Consider the following 22,518-nt stretch of genomic DNA (forward strand, 5'->3'; position numbering starts at 1 on the left):
CACTTGGGCTCAAGAGATTCTCTTGCCTCAACCTCCTGAGTAGCTAGGACTACAGGTGGGGCTAGGTGTGTGCCACCATGCCTGGCTAGTTTTTAAAATATTTTATAGAGATGGGGTCTCGCTATGTTACCTCGGCTGGTCTCAAACTCGTAGTCTCAGGCCATCCTACCACGTTGGCCTCTCAAAAGTGTTGAAATTACAGGCATGAGCCACCATGCCCAGCCAAACAGAATTTTAAATAGACCCTGACTCCTTGCTTTAATATAATGCCTGTGCCTCAGTGAGCTAGAAAGCCTCTTGTACCCCCATTATCACAGCTTTCAAGGGGGCATATTCAGTCCTCCCCAAGTGCTGCTTGGGCAGGTTTCAGCAACAGACCCACAACAGGGTCTACCTGGCTGGCAGCTTCATGAGGGCTAGCTAAGTTTACAGCTGAGTTGTATACAGACTCCTGGCCAGCCTGCCAAGAGCCAATCCATGGGAGACTGCTCATTTAGATGATAATGGCTGTATGTGGGGCTAAAGATGCCCTGTCTGCTAACAGTAGCTTCCAGTAAAAAACAGGTCTTCTCCTCCATTGGGATCAATGCTCATCTATCTTGCCAGCATCTCTGCCCTAGCTTGTAACCCTGATGCTCCAAGGCAACCCTCTCCACCACAATTAGAATGAGCCAGGACCAAAAATTTTAAGACACTCTGCAAACCTTGAGGAGTATGGTGTAACACTGGTGGGCTTGAGGGCTTTGAGAGCTGCCTCTGCACAGAATTAGTAAATACACTACAGACACAATGTATCCCCATCCACATCTTTTGCCTTGGTTTCCCTCCTTCAGGCAGGAGGCAAAGCTAACTCTAAAACTCCCTACCAGTGTCTGAAATCCAGTCACTTCTACCAGCTCCTGCAGATTTGTGCTTTTGTTTTGTTTTGTTTTGAGACAGAGTTGCTCTGTCACTCAGGCTGGAGTGCAGTGGTGCAATCTCAGCTCACTGCAACCTCCGCCTCCCATGTTCAAGTGATTCTTGTGACTTAGCCACCCAAATAGCTGGGACTACAGGCGTGTGCCGCCACACCTGGCTAATTTTTGTATTTTCAGTAGAGATGAGGTTTCACCATGTTGGCCAGGCTGGTCTTGAACTCCTGACCTCAAGTGACCCGCCCACCTTGGCCTCCCAAAGTGTTGGGATTGCAAGCATGAGCCACCTTGCCTGGCCTAATATGTGCTTTTATATATCCTTGTTGCTCCCTCGCAGGGACAGCACAAGAAGTTGTACTGACTTAGGGCTCATTCTAATCAAATGGCAAAGGAAGGGAAAAGCATGGGCCACCAGTCTGGCAGTCTGTTTGCACATTACGTATTAGAAGTAACAGTCATTCCTTCAAATAAGTTTGGACCATGGTAAACCCTCAAGCAGGAGAGCCCAAGCCCACTCCCACAGAAGTGGCTGGTCTAGCCCTGATGGTTTGCTAGCCTCTGTCCAGCTTCTCCTCCTGCCTGCTTCCTCCACCTAGAGATGCAGGACCAACTCTGATCTTCACATCACCCCTTCCTTCTCTCAACTCTCACCCTGCCACATCCTGTCTCTTTGGAGTTTCCATCTCTCCTTGTCTGGCCTGGGAGAGCTGACTCTCTGTGGACCAGAGCCCAGTCCAACTTGTAGCAGGTTTGTAAGTCAACTACCTCACTACAGGAGATAATGGCCCAGGACTAGGCTATGGCCATGTTATTAGCCATGGCTAATCCTCTTGGGTACCCAGGACATAAACATGAGACCAAGGGAGATTGTGTTGTCTAAGGCAGACACCAGAGAGCATGTGCCAGTTTTGAGGGGTGTACTGGAACAATGGTGGGTCTAAGGGCTTTTCAGAGCCCCATCTACATCTTTTCCCTTGGTTTCCCTCCTTCAGGCAGAAAGCAAAGCTAGTCCAAAATGCCTTACCAGTCTCCGAAATCCAATCACTTCTCTTCTACTACTTTGTGTCCTCGTTCATTCTAAAGATAACTGGAGTAGAGGCCTTGGAGTGAGTGCTTTGGAGCAGCATGGTTACAAACTAGGGAAGAGATGCCAGCAAGACAGATGAGCCTTGATCCCACTGGAGGACATTTGTTTCACTGGAAGCTACTGTCAGCAGGCAGGGTATCTTTAGCTGTACATGGCGCCATCATCACCTAACGAGCAGTCCCTACGGGGCAGCTCTTGGGGGTAGTGTCTGGAAGAAAAGCCAGAAGGGGCTTGCCTTGTGAGGCAGGGTGTGCTGGCAGTGTTGAGAGCTAGAAACTCATTACCTGCTCCTCCTTTCTTTCTTTACCCTTCTCTTGTTGCCAAGGTGGCTTTTCTCTTGGTGCCAAGCATCCCTGCCCCACAGGAGCATTTTTTTCCCATAGCATCTGGGTTTTGCTTTTCTAGAACCATGGTTTTCTTCTTGAAAACCCAGAATATTTTCAAGAAGGACTGGTTAATCTCACCTAATAGTTTCATCAGGAGCTGAGGCACAGGAACAGACAAGGTAGGCCTTCCGTGTGAGCCTAAGACAGTGGGTCTGACAACTGCCCCTTCGAGGATGAGCTCATGAGAGGGCTCACTGAGTGGTCTCTACTCAGCATAGACTCTGGTCCTCCAGCAATTCAGGGCAAAGGCAGGATTGCAGGAGAAGTGAGGAGATTCCTGAGAAAGTGGCCTATGGAGTCTCCTAGTCCTTCTCTCCTTCTTGTCCATCTACAGTACTCAAGCACACTTTGTGTTTTACTCCCTAGTCCATGTTAAAGTTTAATCCAGCTTTTCTATGCATTACTATAATGTGGGATGAAGAGGGGACCATCAATGCTCATGCATCCCACGGGTAGACTCAGTCAGATTAGGATAACTCTCCACTCTGTACTCTGTGCCCATGGAAAGAAATGAGAATGAATGCACTAGAAGCACACATGCGTACTCACACCATGCTTATGTCATTCCCTGTGAGCTAGGAGGGCTTGCTGGGTATGTGGGTGAGGGGCAGCTCCAGGTTAGCCAGGTGCCAGGAAAATAGGCCTAAAACTGCACGTGAGGGGCTCTGTGTCAGGCCCTGGATCAGCAAGGACCAGAGGCTTTGGGTCAGCATTGTGGATCAGTCGCATGGGCTGGCTGAGAGCTGTGCATGGGCATCCTTTCTGGGCTAGGTTACATAAGAGTTTCTGTGCTTTTGGAAAGGTTCTTGCTTACCAGTGCATTCTCTGTATGGGGAAATGTTTTCTGAGTGAATATTTTTGACAAACACAGAAGTCCCCCATGTTATGTAAAACTGAAGAATGTTTTCTGATTTATAGGCAAAAGCCATTAATGTTTAAATCTTTCTTTTTGATGAAAAAACTCATCTCAAAAAACAATTTCCATTTGAGTCAGGGGCTCAGCTACTATAATTCCATGAATGACCCTATTTCAGCTTTAAAATGTGCTCAAAGCTTAGTAATGAGAAAACGGCTTCAACAAGTTTTTCCAGCACAAGGGCCACATCTAACAGTAGGTAGTCAGAGGGCCCCATGTAGAGCTCTCCCAGAGATGGGAGGAGAATGGCTGGGAAGTCCCAAGGAAGCCTAAACCAGTGCTGACAACGCTGCCTATCCCATAGAAAGTAGTTTGATGGAAAATAACCCCAATATGAGAGGAGCCCAGGCTGTGCTGTAGGGAAGGGAAATCTAAGAAAAGAACACATACCAGTTTAGGACTCCTTTGGCTGTGGTTAAAATCCATTCATTTCTACCACTCATATTTTATATGGCAGCAGATTAGAAAGCCGTATCAGTTCTTTAAGTAAATCCAATAAAAACAAACAGGGTTCCAGAAGCCCCTGCTGTAGAAGCATTCGTATTTATAGATATGCAAAGCTGGTACGTGGGGTAGTCTCTAACACCTACAATCTGGATATGGCTTTCAAGCCACAGAATTAGGCTGTTGTCTTTTTCTCCCTCAGAGAAAATCATGCTGCCTCCACATCTTAGGCACATAGATAGGCACCCACCCATTCACCACCCCACACACTAACCCCTGCAGCTGCTGTTAACCCTATGGTGTCAAGATGCCATGCATCACAGCAGAAGCTGAAGGGCTAAAGGGCTTGCCTAATGATGCGTACCTTGCCTTTGTTGAAGTAGTGAATGATCTTCCGGCACAGTCCCTCCTTCCGCTGCCACTCTGTCTGCGATGGGTAGTGGAGGAATTCCCGTAGTGGCCGGTCCTCCCACTGCAGCAGCTCACAGTAAAGCAGCAGGGTAAATGCGGCCTCTGTGGGGACAGACGGCACGGAGGTCCAGGGGCTTCCCTTGCTCAGGGGCCCAGGAGCAGCCTGGTGTCAGAGGAGTATGCTGGGCAGAATGCCAGTGCAAGTCATGTGCAGCCCAGGTCAGGGACACTGGATACCAAAGATGAAACAGTAGGGCTGCTCAGCAGCAAGCCAATAACCCTTGTCCACAGCATGAAGGAGCCAAATATTCTGGTAGACACCTTCCTTCCATGGCCTGGTCACCTGTTCCGGCCTCCAGATTAATAAAGAATGGTTCAGCTACCCAAAAATCTGTGCACAGGTTGCCTTGCTTTGGGAGACGTTGACACATCAGAGAGAGCTCTTGGGTTCCTTTTTGCTCAACTGACTACAGCTTCCTTTCCAAACTTCTCAGAACTGGCTCTTAGGGCTCCATTACCAAAGGAACCTAAATTGATACTAGACCCAGAGTGAAGGCCTGGCAACATCTTACTCTTATGTGTGGAGCAATTAGAGAAGGTTATGTAAAACAACAGCAGTGAAATACCATGGCTCCCTACATTCCAAGGGATGAGTCATACTGAATCACAGCCACGGCTCAGGGGCCTCATTACACAGTTTTCTCTCTTCTGTTCTATTTGTTCATTTTTAGTGGGCATCTCCTACTGGCAAGTTAATTAGTTCTAGCTTCTGTGCTTCTGCCTGGCTTTCAAGGCCCTACTCAAATCTACTCCCCATGACTTTGAAGAATCTCATTTCTAACCATTTATTGACCCACTTCCAGTTTTAGCTAGGCCCACTTGCCTGTGTCCACTCTTTAGGCTCCTCCTCATCCTTGCCTCTTTGCCTGTGCCCTTGCCACTGGAACTTCCTGCCAAGGAATGTACACGCCTCCTCACGGGATCAGGAAGCCTTTTCTCTCTAGGGACAAGCCCTGTGGAACTCAGGGCCTCCCTCTGGAGCTTAGGAAACCATGGAACGTCTTTTTCTTCCTTGTCTATATTCTTTTCAGATGTCATTCCCTGAGCCATCAGAGACAAGGCTTAGCACTCTTTCTCTATTAAAATCCCTGACCCAGCCTCTCAGTCATGGCCCAGTTCCCTAGGAGTTTAGCAAATGCTTCTACTGATACATAACATTTATCAAAGTCTTTCTCTTCACTGCCCTCTCGGAGGGTTGCTGGGATCATGGGTGCGAGTGGATGCAGAGAATGGTAGACTCAGCCCAGTCATTTTATTTTATTAGCCAGCTGAATTTAAGATTCAAAGCTCAGTCATTTTAGATTTAATTCTTGCCAAGCTGTGCTATCAGATAAGATACCATCTATGCCAAACACTCTCTAACGGCTAGAGATAAAGAAGGAGGATTCTCTGTTTCTACAAATCTACCGAATTGCAATAGTGTTTGCAGACAAGGATAGCTTAAATTTCCTGGTCTGTCACACAAATTCAAGTCCTATCGCCTAAGAGCTAAGACATAATGGCTGGTCACCACAGTGGAGAAAATGGCTCTTTGAAGGGAGCGATGGCCTAAGTCAATCAGATAGGACACATGTGCATGCACGCAATCCCCTGATTCAGTGTGGTTCTCAGTAAACAGATGTGACAGCCACTTTGAAATGCTTTAAAATTTGTTCTAGTTAGAAAAGGCCTTGATATTGGATTAAATTGTAGATACAATGAAAGGAGCCCTGTCTGGCCTGTCGAGAAGTCAGATGAACATTCTTCATACTCTACACTGGGTGCACAATGTGAGGCTGCTATGCAGTTGCAGGGTCTGAAGAGCCTAGCCTGCAAGGAAGGTCTGCTAGTGAGTTCTGGAAGTTCCAGGGTTAGGGGGATATTCCTTTGTTATAACCTTAGCTCCAGCTTTGAAAGTCCTAAAAAAGGCTCTCTGTTCATAAGGAGTGACAGTGAGCTCAGGATGCTCTGAACCTGGTGCACCAGAATTTGGAGGTCACCCTTGAGACTTCAGAGGGGTGGATAGGAGGGAAGAAGAGTGAAACAGCCTCAAGTAGTGGAGGACATGGCACAAAGGCACAAGTGGAAGTTTCGCCTGCTGTCTACCATGTGCCACACAGGAGTTGAGGGAAATGAGTGAGGTGAGGGGATAGCATAAGCCCCAACATTCTGCTGAGATCTGGCAGGCACCAGCCTGAAGCCTTTCTCTGCCTATTGCACAAATCCCTTCAGTTTGTCCTCATGGTCAGGCATGGCTCTCTCTTCTCCCCACTTACCTGTGTAGTTTTCGGCCTGCAAGTGCATGTCACAAAGCTTATGGATGTAGCGGATATACATTTCTTCCTTGTTAATCTCAGATTTGTAAAAATTCTATAATAAAGAGAAGGAAATACCTGTCAACTACCTGGGGAAGCCATAGCCAAGCTCTGGGCAGCTGGCCAAAGCCGTGGGTGTGCCGGGCAGGAGGGGGAGGGCAGGCCCTGGAGGCAGACAGCACCAGAAGGAGAAAGCACCAGCCAGAAGGAACACCTGCTATGGGTGGAACCACTGGCAGGTCTATGGGAGCCCTGGGTAGTGTTAAGAGGAAAAGCATCAGGGCAGATCAGGAGTCAGGGTTGACTGTGAATTGGGGTATGTCAGGTTTAGTGGGTCCTTGCCAAGAGGCCAGGCTAGAGTTCTTTCCAAAGAGAAGCTCATTTCATTCCTTCCCCAAGTAGGAATGTGTTTGGGGAAGTGCAGGCCTCTAAGATACCAGTAACAGGGCTGATGTCCTGATTCAAACCCTTAGGCCTACGGCCATGTATTCTAGAAGGGCCAAGCCAATCAGTGCAGGACAGAAACCATTTCAGTAGGCAGAGAGAAGTCAGGGCCCATGTCCTCTCACCATCAGGTTAACAGTGCAGCCGATCTTCTTATTCTCTGTTTCCTCTCCTTTCATGCAGTCCCTGGAAGAGACAGCACAGATGAGCACCAGATATGAAATGGGGCCTTGAGACAACACACAGAACTGTACTATCACTGGGGCATTAGTATGACCAAATCCCAGATTGAGATGGCCTCCAACAGGAACTGCTTCCATAGATAAGGACTCTACTGTGAGCTCCTTTAGCTTTGGAACCATTCTCAGGGCTCAAAGATCTCTGTTCAACTGAGCCCCTTATTCTGGTGGCAGAGCACAGAGAGAGCCCAGAGTTACATCAGGGTATTAAGTGGCACCTACCAATGTCCTTGGCACAAAAGGGTGTATGAATTAAGTGGAAGGCCAAATCCTCAACTTCCCAAAAAGGGAGGCACAGAATTCTCCTTAAAGGGCAGGTTTCATTTTGTGGGAGTGCTGAATAGAAGCCAAGACCCTCCACTTCAGGGCCCTAGCTTCAGGGCCCTGTACATGTTCACCACCTAGTTGACATTTCTCCCTACGGTTTCCTTCCTGTGTACTAGTGTTTGGAGCCATTTATCACCAGAAGCAGCAGGTCTCATGCTTAAAGCATCAGCCAGGACTGAGCTGCATTCATACCTAGCAGGGTCTGGGTGTAGGAGGGGTCAGGGATGGCCTGTGAGAGACAGGAAAATAGGAACACTGAGAATGGATTTTTCCAAGATAGGGAGAGGGTTGGTCAAAGCCAAGCTCCTCTGGAAAGGAGCAGAAGCCTGGCACAAGGAGATGAAGGAGAATGAGAACCAGACTGGTGAATCCAGCAAGACGTCTCCTATGCCAGCCAGAGTGCCATCTGCCTGATGTGTCTCCTTCCATAGCAGCCCACACTGCTATGGAGAAGATCTAGTTTCTTGTGTAGCTGTGTATTAGCAGTTCTGGGGAAAAGCTGCAGAAAGGGGTTTATACAGATTTCTAGGGTCAGGTTGGAGAGTGTCTTTGGCTTTGCTCCACTGACAGGCACAGGGCCAGTGAAGAGCAGTATAGCTGGGAGTCAGGGTCCCTAGGCCAAGTCACTGAGCCTCTGGATGGTCATTTGACAAACCCAGTTCTCCCCACCTTCCCATCATGCAGAGGAAGAACATCGGGATGACTTCTTTGAAAGAAAAGGATGTTGAAAATCCATACTCCTCTCATGGTATTCTGCAAAGCCAAATGTCCTTCCTGTGGAAGTCTCCTGTCAGAGTTGACAGGTTTGTGAGGTTTGGAACTAAGGCCCTCCTTTCTAGGGGGGTTTGACCTATCAGCACATTCACCACATAAGATATTTGGTTCCTATGTAGCCAGACATGAGGGTCCTGAACATCCCTCTGCAGAACCTGTCCCTTTAGTGCTAGCAGGGCCAGGAAACTGCTTGACTTTTCGAGGAGTGAGCCTGAGGTCAGATGGCCAAGTTGTTCCAAGCAACCCACACAATAGTAGAAGGCATCTGTCTCCCCAGTAAGTTGGCCCCATGAAGGGCAGTGAGATCTTACCTAGCCACTTTGGCATTTAGTGATTTATATTTTCTATAAAGCATCTGAAACATTTACCAAGGATTAACTTGTTTGGCCATAACCAGAACTTCATAGCTAAGTCCCTTAAACAGAAAGGAACTGGCCTCAACACTGTGATACCAAGGGCATCCTACACACTTCTGTGCTCTATGACTGCTTCTCCTCTGCACTGCTGACAGCAGACTCTTTTTTTGTGCAGCTCTGCATCACTTGTGTGTGGCTACTTCATGGTGGATGCCTTTTAAAGTCTGACTTAGGTGCAGCTGTTGCTTTCCTCTTGCTCTTTCTCTGAAGGGTGAGCAGGGAAGACTCCAGAAAGAGGCTTCTGAAGCATCCAGCTCACCTGGGTAGTGGGCTGGCTGGGGACTACATCAGTGACCAGGCAGCCCTCATTGCAACCTGAGGGGCCTGGGAAAGGCAGGCTTCATAGCTCTCAGTTGCCTGTTCCAGGTAGAGGTTCCACTTTGAGCCACAAGGGCTTGGCAACTCTAGCTCTGTCCCTGTCTGTTCCAGGCACACACACACACAAAACCCTTCCAGGGCTCTGCTTCCTAACCTGGGAAATATAGTTACTACCAGCGAGAATCTTCATGTCTGACACAGAGTGTCAGATTCACACAAAAGTTAAAGACACTGATATAAAAGTTGAAGAGGTATTCCCCTGAGTGTCTACAGTTTTGCCAGTCTAAAATTGAGTCTTACATAACAGGTTCAGGTAATTCTAGAGTACAATCTATTGATTATTTGTTTAATCAATGTATATATTTTAAAACTTTGAACAATTATTTTTTCCTTTTTGTTTGATGTCCTTCCCTTGAGTCATATCAACAACTATTTTCTTTTTCTGAGACAGGGTCTCATTTTGTCGCCCAGGCTGGAGTTCAGTGGTGCAATCTCAGCTCACTGCATCCTCGACCTCCCCGGCTAAAGTGATTTGCCCACCTCAGCCTCCAAAGTAGCTGGGACCACAGGTGCATGCCACCACGCCTGGCTACTTTTCCAATTTTTCATAGAGATAGGGTTTTGCCATATTGCCCAGGCTGGTCTCGAACTCCTGAGCTTAAGCAATTTGCCTGCCTTGGTCTCCCACAGTGCTGGGATTACAGGCATGTGCCACCGTGCCTGGCCAACAACTCTTTTCTTAGTAAGTTCTTGAACTAACTGCATTGAGGTAGAGGCAAAGAGTTGCTTGGTTCCTGCATGGTCTTTCCAACAAGTTTATCACTCATTATTTACTATGCACCTGCCAGGAGCTGGCCCCCATACAGGGGAACAGGGAGATAAGGACAAGGTTCCTATCCTCAAGGAGCTGGTCCTCTTTTGTAAGGTAAGACAGAAAGATGACAAATGATCATCATTCAATGTGTGCACGGAAAGGTAAGCTCCTGGCTTGGGAAAGCTTCCTTAATAGAGGTGAGTTGGAAGACCACTCTTGGGAGAGAACACAGTATACAGAGAAGCCTGAAGGGAAAATACAAGTGGTTAAGTGGTGACAACATGGACACAGAGATAGGGCATGGTTCTTGAGTCAGCTAGATCTGAGTTTAAATCCTAGCTGTTGTACTTATTCTTTTTTTTTTCTTTTTCTTTTTTTATTATACTTTAAGTTCTAGGGTACATGTGCACAACCTGCAGGTTTATTACATATGTATACTTTAGTTGTCTCCTCATGGATAAAAAGAATGAGGATGCTTATGGGATTAGATAAAACGTATGTAGAGCACTCATGTGGTAGATTTTCAATAGACCGGTGCCATCATCAACATTATGCTGTTTCCTTTCATGTTAGCAAGGAGCAACACTGGGAGGCTGGGGTGTAGGGCATGAGTACTGGGGACTAGCAGAAGATTGGTCTGGAGAAGTGAGCAAAGGCCAGTGATGCCATATTAAAGACTTTGGGCTTTTTGTAGATACTACCACCGAGACAAGAAATAGAGAATGAAGTTGGTTTTGGGCATGAGTTTGAGCTGCTTGTAGAAGGCAGCTAAAGAAATCAAACAGGCGGCTAGAACAAGGCCTTGGAGCCTAAGAAATTATTTTATGCTCCTTCGTTAGGCCATGGTGAATAAAGCCAAACTTTAGAAAATGTTTTGGAAAGGGGGAGGTGCAGCGCTTTGCCCACCTCTCTTCCCTGTCTAATTGCAGCTGCAGGAGAAGCTACAAACCTGGTGTGAACAAAGAAGTCTCCTGCTGTAAAAGGGGCCCCAAGGCCAGCTTTGAACTCAAAAGGCCCAGGAAAAATGGGCTAAAGTTCGCACAAGCATAGCTGTGCTACAGAATGGGGGGGATGCTTAAGACATGAGCACATTTCTCAGCAATTCCATTTCCATTTCCAGGCCAGTGCATTGGACACCTGAATCTTTTGCATAGCAGCATCTTCTACTTCAGCAGCAACTGGAACCAGGCTTAACTCTCCCATTTCCTGATCCGTGAGCTGAAAATGCTCCCCTCATTTGGCATTTGCACAGCTTATAGCACAGAGAAGGCAACTATTGCTTGGAGCTGGGTTTCATTTATCATTTCTCCTCACCTTCCTCCAGGCTCCCAAAAGGCACCTTCAGCCATCACCTGAACCCTGCTGAGAGAATGATTAAGCCTGCAGTTGTGGTTTCATTGTCATGTTTGGACCAATTCAAAAGCCATGATACAACTGAGAAGGCAAACTTTCATTAAGAAATTCTAATTCTGGCTGGGCGCAGCAGCTCAGGCCTGTAATCTCAGCATTTTGGGAGGTCGAGATGAGAGGATCACTTGAGCCCAGGAATTTGAGACCAGCCTGGGCAACATAGTGGGAACTTGTCTCTACAAAAACAAAAAACAAAAAATTAGCTGGGCATGGTGGCTTGGGCTTGTAGCCCCAGCTACTCAGGAGGCTGAGGTGGGAGGATCGCTTGAGCCTAGGACTTCGAGGCTGCAGTAAGCCATGATTGCCCTCCAGTCTGGGTGACAAAGCAAGACTATCTCCAAAAAAAAAAAAAAAAAAAAATTCTTATTCCACATGAACTCCCAGACTGAACATAATATGAAGATCTCTGAGCTCACAGGCTGTTTCCTCTAATCTATTCTGGCCATGACCAGGGGACAGAAATAAATAGATTTTAGATAAAGAATATAGGCATTGAAAAGTGGGGTCCCTAGTCCCTGGAAAAGCCAACTTCAAGTCCTCCAGGTGATACTTCTATGCTCATCTGCCATATGGTTCTGAGGAGGGTCTGCACTAAGGACCTACAACTGTTCCCTGCCCTGCTCTGGAGAGAGCTTTACTCTTCCCTCTTGCTGTGCCCATTCCTCTGAACCTTGACCCTTCTAGATGGAAGGCCAGATGACTACATGTCCCCGAGCTCCCTCCTGGGTACATGTGTCCACATTTTAGTGGGGAATCCCAGGAGGACCTAGCCTACCCCTGGGAAAAGTCTCTGTCTCTGTCTCTCCTTGGTCATCAGCAGATTCCTATTGACTGGTGATGGCACCCAATATCACAACAGTCCTCCCCATGAAGGGCACATGGTCTCAGTTTTCAGGTCAGGGGGATTCCCTTGCTAGAGAGAGTATCCTGACAAGGGAAGAGGTGAGCAGGTGGCTGAGAAGATACCTGTAGTCAAGAAGACGTTCCATGAGGCGGGTGACTGAGGTCACAAAGGAAATGCCGGTTTCGCGCCATGTTTCTTGTTCAACCTTCTCCAGCAGGCTATTGGTGGAGGGGTGGAGAAAGCAAACACAATTCATGAGCCTTCTCCTGGGCATAAGAGTGAAGTCCAAGAGCCCATGGAGGCTGTGATGGATCTGGAGACAGCAGACTTACCACACTGCAGTCTTACCTGGGGTAGGGCCCAAAGAGCTGGGTTCTACTCCATGCAGCAGAAAGCAAAGACAAGAAGGTTACTGAACTGGCAGCAACAAATGAAAACACATCTTCGATTTCCATGTACAAGTTCCTAAGGATGCCACTGAGGTGGGGGGAGGGAGGGGCTCGGCTCCAGCCACCTTAGGCCTACACTGTAACTCACTTCTGTTCTGTTCTGAAAGAGTAGTTGAGGTCTGTTCTGAAGTAGTTGAACAAGAGCCCACTGAGGGATAAGGCTGACTTTGCCAATGGCTGATTGTCTTTATCACTGCCCAGAGCCATCCTCACCAAGGTCTGTTTTTCAAAATTTTAATTTTTCTTTTTTAAGATGGGGTCTTGCTATGTTGCCCAGTCTGGCCTTGAACTCCTAGCCTCAAGCGATTCTCCTGCCTCGGCCTCCCAAAGTGCTTGGATTATGGGCATGAGCCACCACACCCAGCCTAAACCCATCATCTTCATGGAAACTAAGGGAAAGATCCCACTAGTCCTGGGGCCCCAGCATGAGGGAAAGTGAGCAAGTCCAGGAGCTATACTTGGCCATCCTACTGTCACAGGGAATGCTCCCAAGCAAAATGTGCCACAGCCAGGAGCTAAATGCCCAGGTTTTTTTCTTACTTGACAACCCCATGCTTCTGGTACCTCAGGGCAGCCCCTGGCTTCTCCAAAAGCCTGGCTTCTGAGATCCTCTGCCATCCCACAGGTCTTTCCTAAGGGACAATGACTTGAACTCATTCTGCTTGTTCCAGTGATGAGCCCAGGTCCATCCTTCACTCCATACAATCCTATTCCTGATTCCTTTCCACACTGTTCCTTGCTCTCTAAGGTCATAAGAGTCACCTGGGGTGGCAGACCCAGCTAGGGGTCTAGCACTGAGGACTCAAACCCACAGCCTGACTGCTGTTAATGCTGCTGCTACAATGATGACTGTCTCCTTGCACAGAGCATACTGCCTAGGCCAGGCTTCTGAGAAAGTGAGGGTTTTCCAGGTGACTCCTGTTGTTAGAGAAGGTAAGAACACTGAATCTGACTTCTGTGGCTTTATCGGTTGAGAAATGTACCAGCATTTTTCAATTGTGTTCTACAGAGGTCTCTGTCCTAGAGGACAGGTGGAAATGTTCTGTGAGCACACAAGCATGGAAAATGCTGATCACTATACCCTCCTTTTGGAGATTTTTCATATCCTTTTTTTTTTTTGAGATGGGGTCCTGCTATGTTGCTCAGGATAGTCTCGAACTTCTGGGCTCAAGCAATCCTCCCACCTTAGACTCCCAAGTAGCTGGGATTACAGGTGCATACCACTGCACCCAGCTCATATCCTTTTGCATAACAAAGGCTTTGAGAAGTCCTACAATAAACAGGCTTGTTCAATTTTGCTTAGCTGAATTTTTTCTAAACTAATTTACCCATGATTTACTTTTTTTTTTAGCATACCTACAAACATCTTCCAAAAACACAAATTGGAAAATGATGCTCCATGTTATCAGTGATTCTCAGTTCTTAGACTGATTTTAAAAGAGCTTATAAACATGATTTGGTCAGGTAATTAGTAATTGCAGATTATTTTTGTATTTTTTCCTTTGTAGTAGTCATTTGTTAGTGGCCAAGGAACACTGCCTTGTTTCCACAATTAGACAAATCTTCGGCTAAAAAAGAAATACTAAAGTATGGATTCATTTTCACAAATTATAATTACTTAAATTTAAAATAAATTTACATTTTACCTCATGACTCCTCAAGAAACAAAATGGGCATGGTATAGCGGAAAGACTCTCCCATTTTGAAATTAGAAGATCTGGGCCCTCCTTCCAGAGCTGCCTGTTACTGATCATCCAACTGAGTGCATGCTGGCACTTCCCTGAGCCCAGTTCTTTATCTCTCAAGTGGGAGGGAAGATAATTTCTACTCTGCACACCTTGCAGGTATGTTGTGAGGATCAAATAAGGTAAGAAATGCCAATACATTTTGCACACTGGAAAATTCTAAGCAAATGGATAGTATTATTCCTGAAAAAATATGCTAGAGGTTTGTCTTCAAAATGGTACTAAAACAAAGAACATCTCAAAGTTGGAAATAAGTAAGATGGGGAGGGTATTCTAGAGCTGTAAATATCTTAAGATTTCATTTTTTAGGAAGATAAAATAGCAACATCACTATCTACTTGCGAGGGCCATAGTTCCCCTGAGTCTCTCTTCAGGTCTCTTGGCCTCCATCAACTCAAGCCAGAAACCATGGAATGGAGGACCCAGAAGAACCCTGACATCATTCAGTACAACCATCTCATTCCACAAACGTGAAAACTGGCCTGGAAAGAGTGTTGCAGCTTCTTCAAGAGCTCACTGCAATGTTTTTCAAGATGATTGTACTACCTTACAAAGCAGAGCAAACAGGAACCTGTCTCTCAAAGGGGGATTTATCCCCCACCTTGAAATGCCAGCACTGAGCCCAGAACTGAGTCTCCATGAACCGTCTGCCCCCCATCCAGATGCAGTGCATGTTATGAAGACATACAATGATCCTCTTCCTGTCAGCAAATCTAGGAGCTCAGAGATTACCTGTTTTCTATCTTTTCAGTCAACCATGGGACTCCCTGAAAGAGCTTGGTTTCTTGTTGACAGAAGTTGTGCATTGCTACCATCAGGAACAACCCAGGTCTCTCTTGATAACCAACCTCTAAAGCCTGCCAGTGCAGTTGCAACCTCTACTTTTCATTGGCCCACTTCATCCCATCCCCCAGTGTGGTGTGCCTGGGACTGGAGCAGCTTACAGTAGGCTGAAGAGCTCCCTGTAGCTCTCGTCACCTTTCCCTTCTGACACCATGCTGTCCAGCTTGTCAATCAACTCGGCCTCCACCTAGAAGGAAGCAGAGACTTCATAAACCTGAGATGACCTCAGAAGAAGAATGGGCAATCCAGTTCCTGTGGTGGGTGAGGATGGTGGGAAACTACTTCCGGATCCTGTCCTTGCTCCAAAGAAATCCCAGGGAAGATAGTATCTTACCTATAGCACCAAGAAACCACTCTGCCTCCCCAAATCAAGAAGGCCTCCCACCCTAGTGGTTTGAAAAAGAGATAGGACTTAAAAGTCTCAGGTGCTCTTTCCAATCTAAAGGCAAAAGGCAAGGATTCCCTACAGAGAAAAGTATTTTGGATTCAAAAGAGGCCTTTTTCAGATGTTTTTTTCCCCCTTTAAAAACATTAATTCAAAAGAATTTGTATGCATAAAATATATTTGGTTAGAACTTTACCCTGTAGTCAGCCAGTCAAAAAGGATGCTTTCTGGGGAGCTTGTCCTCACTCTAATGACTGGCATTAAATGGAGCTGAATGAGATTTGAGTGTTTCCTCCAGAGAATTTCCTTCAGGATAACAGGCTCCACTGTTTGTACCCACAGAACCTAGAGCCCTTGAGGCTGCTGTTCCTATCACTGGACCATCACTGGGTCCCTGCATTTGTTATTGGATACCTAAATCATAAGGAGCAAGACTATATTTGTTCCTACCCCATGGATTTGCAAGGGCATTCAGCAGTACTCAGTCACTTTTCTTTTTTTAAAATTTAATTTAAAGTTCAGGGGATACCTGTGCTTGATTGTTTGATTGTTTATTGGTACCTGTGCCAGGTTTGTTACGTGGGTAAGCATGTGCCATGGTGGTCTGCTGCACCTATCAACCCATCACCTAGGTATTAAGCCTCAGATGCATGGGCTATTTATCCTGATCTCAGCCACTTTTCTAATAGGTCTCACTGGATTTACTCTGAGGTGAGAAACGGGTTGTAAGTGATATGATATAAAATTGTTTTAACCTTTTATTAACCTTTATTTATTTTGAGATGGAGTCTCACTATGTCAGGCTGGAGTGCACAGGCGCGATCTCGGCTCACTGCAACCTCCACCTCCCAGGTTCAAGCGATTCTCCTGCCTCAGCCTCCTGAGTAGCTGGGATTACAAGCACGCATCACCATGCCCAGCTGATTTTTGTATTTTTAGTAGAGATGGGGTTTCACCATGTTGTCCAGGCTGGTATTGAATTCCTGACCTCAGATGATCCAACTGCCTCAGCCTCCCAAAGTGAGGAGGCACTCACAGGCGTGAGCCACCACGCTCAACCCCTTTGTTAACCTTTAAACTGTGGTACTGTGATATTATTTATTATTTCATATAAACAAAAAAGCCACGGTATGGCTGCATGAAATAATGTACTATAAACAGAAGCCTTTCTCACTATACAGAGAGCAAAGAATCCTAAGGCTAAGAAATAATAAAAGAATAACTGAATTAGTAAATTCAGTGAAGGCAATTAGGGCCTCTGAAGTCTGATGACCAGAAAATGAGGACAGATCAATAAATATAGCCTTTTTTTTTTTTTAATAGTGGTCTGCTACATGGCCAGGGCAGGGATGAGTGAGTTGCTTGAATATACATTTGAGAAGAAACAGAAAGTCTGAGACCTGGGGTCCTTAGGGATTGAAGCCGTCTCACTCTCTGTGTAGAGAAGAGGCATAAGCAGGGACTTGCCTGGGGTTATGTCAAGACAGGTAGAGCTGCATCTAGAAGTCAAGGTGGATCAGTCCCACTTCAGAGCTTTTCTTGCCTCACTGGGTCAACCTGCTGGCTAAAAGGCCCCCAAGAGATGGGCCTGATTATAACAAGGGATCTCTCTTCACACATTGTGGTATAGGTAGATTGTGCCTTCAGAACAGAGCAAAAATGTGGGGAGGGGACCTAGAGCAGCAGAGAGTACAACAGTGTAAACAGGGTACAACAGTCCACTGGAAACTAAATGTTTCTCAAAATGGGTCTCTGGGCCAGCAGCAGCAGTTTTACCAGAGATCTTGTTAGAAATTAAAATTCTCAGGCCTCCTCTAGTTTGCTGGATCAGAAACTCAGGGTGGGAGCACACAAGCTGTGCGTTAATGAGTCTTCCACGTGCTTCTGATACCTATTCAAGTGTTTTGAACTTTGTATTAGGCAAAGAAGCTGGTGATGAGGCTGGGTGTGGTGGCTCACGCCTGTAATCCCAGCACTTTGGAAGGCTGAGGCGGGCAGATCACCTGAGGTCAGGAGTTTGAGACCAGCCTGACCAACATGGTGAAACTCCATCTCTACTAAAAATACAAAAAAATTAGCCAGGCGTGGTGGCACCTGCCTATAATCCCAGCTACTCCGGAGGCTGAGGCAGGAGAATCACTTGAACCCAGGAGGTGGAGGTTGCAGTGAGCCGAGATCGTGCCACTGCATTCCAGCCTGGGCAACAGAGTGAGACTCCATCTCAAAAAAAAAAAAAAAAAAAAAAAAAGCTGGTGATGGAAGGATATGGGGGACATTACTTAATCACCCCTACAGCGCTCATAAAGGAGAAGTTATCAGGAGAAATCTAGAAATCTAAAACATGGGACACTGAATATCAATGCATGCAAAATCAACATCTCTAAGTCAAACAAAATAATAAGTTCTTCAAACATACTATGTACCATCAAGTTTGCAGTTACTTTTATTCCACAGAAACAATATTCCTGAAGTGACATCTTCATTCAACAAATATTTGTCCTGTGATATAATGAGCTGCATAGTTCTGATATTTACCTCTCTAAGCCCAAGTTTCTACATTTGTGAAATAGGAATGGTGGTAACATTCCTCTTTGGTGTCACTGTGCCCTGGATCTTGGGAAGTACTCAATAAATGCTAGTTTTGATTTTCATCTCTATAAGCCTACCACGTCCCAGGCACCATGGTGGGTTCTGAGATATAAAAATGCACAAGAAATAATCCTGATCCCTAAGAGCCCATCATCTGGCAGAGGAGGCAGGTATGACAGCTGACACGGCTCAGCATGGTAATTGCTTAGATGGAACATACACAGAAAAGGTAGTCTGGATTTCAAAAAATTGTGCTATAAAAACTTAAGAAAGGTTTCTGACTCTTTGATCTAGTGATTACAGGTTGAGAAATTTACCTAAGAAACTGAGAATAAATATTTTTTGCAATATTAACAACAAAAATTTGGAATGAACCTGAGTTGCTAAAATTAGGGGCTGGGAGAGGTGGGTCATGCCTGTAATCCCAGCACTTTGGGAGATGGAGGCAGGTGGATCACATGAGGTTAGGAGTTTGAGACTAGCCTGACCAACATGGTGAAACCCCATCTCTACTAAAAATACAAAAAGAAATTAGCTGGGCATGGTGGCACACGCCTGTAATCCCAGCTACTTGGGAGGCTGAGGCAGAAGAATTGCTTGAACCTGGGAGGAGGAGGTTGCAGTGAGCCAAGATCATGCCATTGCACTCCAGCCTGGGCAACAAGAGGGAAACTCCGTCTCAAAAAAAAAAAAAAAAAACAAAAAAACATGTCAGGCATGGGGGCTCATGCCTGTAATCCCAGCATTTTGGGGGGCCCAGGTGGGCAGATCATGAGGTCAGGAGCTCGAGACCAGCCTGACCAACAGGCTAGTAGTTTTGTAGTTTTAGTAGAAACCCAGTTTCTACTAAAACTACAAAAATTAGCTGGGTGTGGTGGCATGCACCTATAATCCCAGCTACTCAGGAGGCTGAGGCAGGAGAATCACTTGAACCCGGGAGGCAGAGGTTGCAGTGAGCTGAGATCGTGCCTCTGCACTTCAGCCTGGGTGACAGAGCGAGACTCCGTCTCAAAAAAAAAAAAAATTAAAAAAATAAAATTAGGAGCTTAACAAAATACATTACAGTCCAGCCATACAATGGAATACCATATAGCCTCTAAACTGACAGGGTAGTATAGGGGAGCATTAATTCACATGAAGAGGTAGTCATGACAAGTTGCTACCAAAAAAGGGATATTGCAAACCAATATATAACAACAATTTCATTTTTTTGGCCTTTTTTTTTGAATACTTTAGGTTCTGGGGTACATGTGCAGAACGGGCAGTTTTGTTACATAGGCATGCCTGTGCCATGGTGGTTTGCTGCACCCATTAACCTGTCATCTACATTAGGTATTTCTTCTAATGCTATCCCTCCCCTAGCCCCCATCCCCTGACAGGCCCTGGTGTGTGATGTTCTCCTCCCTGTGTCCATGTGTTCTCATTGTTCAGCTCCCACTTATGAGTGAGAACATGCAGTGTTTGGTTTTCTGTTCTTTTATTAGTTTGCTGAGAATGATGGTTTCCAGCTTCATACATGTCCCTGCAAAGGACATGAACTCATCCTTTTTATGGCTGCATAGTATTCCATGGTGTGTATGTGTCACATTTTCTTTATCCAACCTATCATTGATGGGCATTTGGGTTGGTTCCAAGTCTTTGCTATTGTGAATAGTGCCACAGTAAACATACATGTGCATGTGTCTTTATAGTAGAATGATTTATAATCCTTTGGGTATATAGCCAGTAATGTGATTGCTGGGTCAAATGGTATTTCTGCTTCTAGATCCTTGAGGAATTGCCACACTGTCTTCCACAATGGTTGAAGTAATTTACACTCCCACCAACAGTGTAAAAATGTTCCTATTTCTCCACATCCTCTCCAGCATCTGTTGTTTCCTGATTTTTTAATGATTGTCATTCTAACTGGTGTGAGATGGTATCTCATTGTGGTTTTGATTTGCATTTCTCTAATGACCAGTGATGATCAGCTTTCATTACATATGTTGGTTGGCCACATAAATGTCTTATTTTGAGAAGTGTCTGTTCATCTTCTTTGCTCACTTTTTGATAGGGTTTTTTTTTTCTTGTAAATTTGTTTAAGTTCTTTGTAGATTTTGGATGTTAGCCCTTTGTCAGATGGATAGATAGCAAAAATTTTCTCCTATTCTGTAGGTTGCCTGTTCGCTCTGATGATAGTTTCTTTTGCTGTGCAGAAGCTCTTTAGTTTAATTAGATCCCATTTGTCAATTCTGGCTTTTGTTGCTATTGCTTTTGGTGTTTTAGTCATGAAGTCTTTGCCCATGCCTAGGTCCTGAATGGCATTGCCTAGGTTTTCTTCTAGGGTTTTTAAGGTTTTATGTCTTACATTTAAAGTCTTTAATCCACGTTAAGGTAATATCTGTATAAGGTGTAAGGAAGGGGTCCAGTTTCAGCTTTCTGCATATGGCTAGCCAGTTTTCCCAGCACCATTTATTAAATAGGGAATCCTTTCCTCATTGCTTGTTTTTGTCAGGTTTGTCAAAGATCAGATGGTTGTAGATGCATGTTGTTATTTCTGAGGCCTCTGTTCGGTTCCATTGGTCTATATACCTGTTTTGGTACCAGTACCATGCTGTTTTGGTTACTGTAGCCTTGTAGTATAGTTTGAAGTCAGGTAGCGTGATGCCTCCAGCCTTGTTCTTTTTGCCTAAGATTATCTTGGCTATGCAGGCTCTTTTTTGGTTCCATATGAAATTTAAAGTAGTTTTTTTTCTAATTCTGTGAAGAAAGTCAATGATAGCTTGATGGAGATAGCATAGAATCTATAAATTAGTTTGGGCAGTACGGCCATTTCATGATATTGATTCTTCCTATCCATGAGAATGGAATGTTTTTCCATTTATTTGTATCCTCTCTTATTTCCTTGAGCAGTGGTTTGTAGTTCTCCTTCAAGGGGTCCTTCACATCCCTTGTAATTTGTATTCCTAGGTATTTTATTCTCTTTGTAGCAAGTGTGAATGGAAGTTCACTCCTGATTTGGCTCTCTGTTTGTCTGTTATTGGTGTATAGGAATGCTTGTGATTTTTGTACATTGATTTTGTATCTTGAGACTTTGCTGAAGTTGCTTATCAGCTTAAGGAGATTTTGGGCTGAGACAATGGGGTTTTCTAAATACACAATCATGTCATCTGCAAACAGAGAAAATTTGACTTCCTCTCTTCCTATTTGAATACCCTTTATTTCTTTATCTTGCCTGATTGCCCTGGCCAGAACTTCCAATACTATGTTGAATAGGAGTGGTGAGAGGGCATCTATGTCTTATGCTGGTTTTCAAAGGGAATGCTTCCAGTTTTTGGCCATTCAGTTATGATACTGGCTGTGGGTTTGTCATAAATAGCTCTTATTGTTCTATTTTGTTGATCTTTTCAAAAAACCAGCTCCTGGATTCACTGATTTCTTGAAGGGTTTTTGTGTGTCTCTATCTCCTTCAGTTCTGCTCTGATCTTAGTTATTTCTTGTCTTCTGCTAGCTTTTGAATTTGTTTGCTCTTGCTTCTCTAGTTCTTTTAATTGTGATGTTAGAGTGTCAATTTTAGATCTTTCCTGCTTTATCTTGTGGGCATTTAGTACTATAAATTTCCCTCTACACACTCCTTTAAATATGTCCCAGAGATTCTGGTACGTTGTGTCTTTGTTCTCATCGGTTTCAAAGCACATCTTTATTTCTGCCTTCATTTCGTTATTAACCTAGTAGTCACTCAGGAGCAGGTTGTTCAGTTTCCATGTAGTTGTGCGGTTTTGGGTAAGTTTCTTAATCTGTGGTCTGAGAGACTGTTTGTTATGATTTCCATTCTCTTGCATTTGCCAAGGAGTGTTTTACTTCCAATTATGTGGTCAATTTTAGAATATGTGCAGTGTGGTGCTGAGAAGAATGTATATTCTGTTGATTTGGGGTGGAGAGTTCTGTAGATGTCTACTAGGTCTGCTTGTCCCGAGCTGAGTTCAAGTCCTGGATATCCTTGTTAATTTTCTGTCTTGTTAATCTGTCTAATATAGACAGTGGGGTGTTAAAGACTCCCACTATTATTGTGTGGGAGTCCAGGTCTCTTTGTAGTTCTCTAAGAATTTGCTTTATGATTCTGGGTGCTCCTGTATTGGGTGCATATATATTTAGGATCATTAGTGCTTCTTGTTGCATTCATCTCTTTACCATTATGTAATGCACTTCTTTGTCTCTTAGTGCTTCTTGTTGCACTGATCTCTTTACCATTATGTAATGCAGTTCTTTGTCTCTTTTGGTCTTTGTTGGTTTAAAGTCTGTTTTATCAGATACTAGGATTGCAACCCCTGCTTTTTTTTTTTTTTTTTTTTTGCTTTCCGTTTGCTTGGTAAATATTCCTCCATGCCTCTATTTTGAGCCTATGTGTGTCTTTGCATGTGAGATGGGAC

At 45.0% G+C, this 22,518-nt stretch overlaps 1 protein-coding gene across 5 annotated transcripts in view; it reads right to left on the reverse strand.

The window, feature by feature from the left end:
• DOCK3 (dedicator of cytokinesis 3) overlaps window positions 1–22,518 on the reverse strand; it is a 653,304-nt gene that overhangs the window by 39,369 nt on the left and 591,417 nt on the right. For all 5 annotated transcript variants that reach the window (XM_030811683.1, XM_030811684.1, XM_030811682.1 and 2 more), the window contains exons 33-38: window positions 15,237–15,322; window positions 12,447–12,473; window positions 12,221–12,316; window positions 7,082–7,142; window positions 6,474–6,567; window positions 4,112–4,260 (exon numbers count right to left, since the gene is read on the reverse strand). In XM_030811683.1, coding sequence (XP_030667543.1) covers window positions 4,112–4,260; window positions 6,474–6,567; window positions 7,082–7,142; window positions 12,221–12,316; window positions 12,447–12,473; window positions 15,237–15,322 — 513 coding nt within the window. The remainder of the gene's footprint in view (window positions 1–4,111; window positions 4,261–6,473; window positions 6,568–7,081; window positions 7,143–12,220; window positions 12,317–12,446; window positions 12,474–15,236; window positions 15,323–22,518) is intronic.

This window comes from Nomascus leucogenys, chromosome 4 (genome assembly GCF_006542625.1).
Source record: "Nomascus leucogenys isolate Asia chromosome 4, Asia_NLE_v1, whole genome shotgun sequence".
NCBI lineage: Eukaryota > Metazoa > Chordata > Mammalia > Primates > Hylobatidae > Nomascus > Nomascus leucogenys.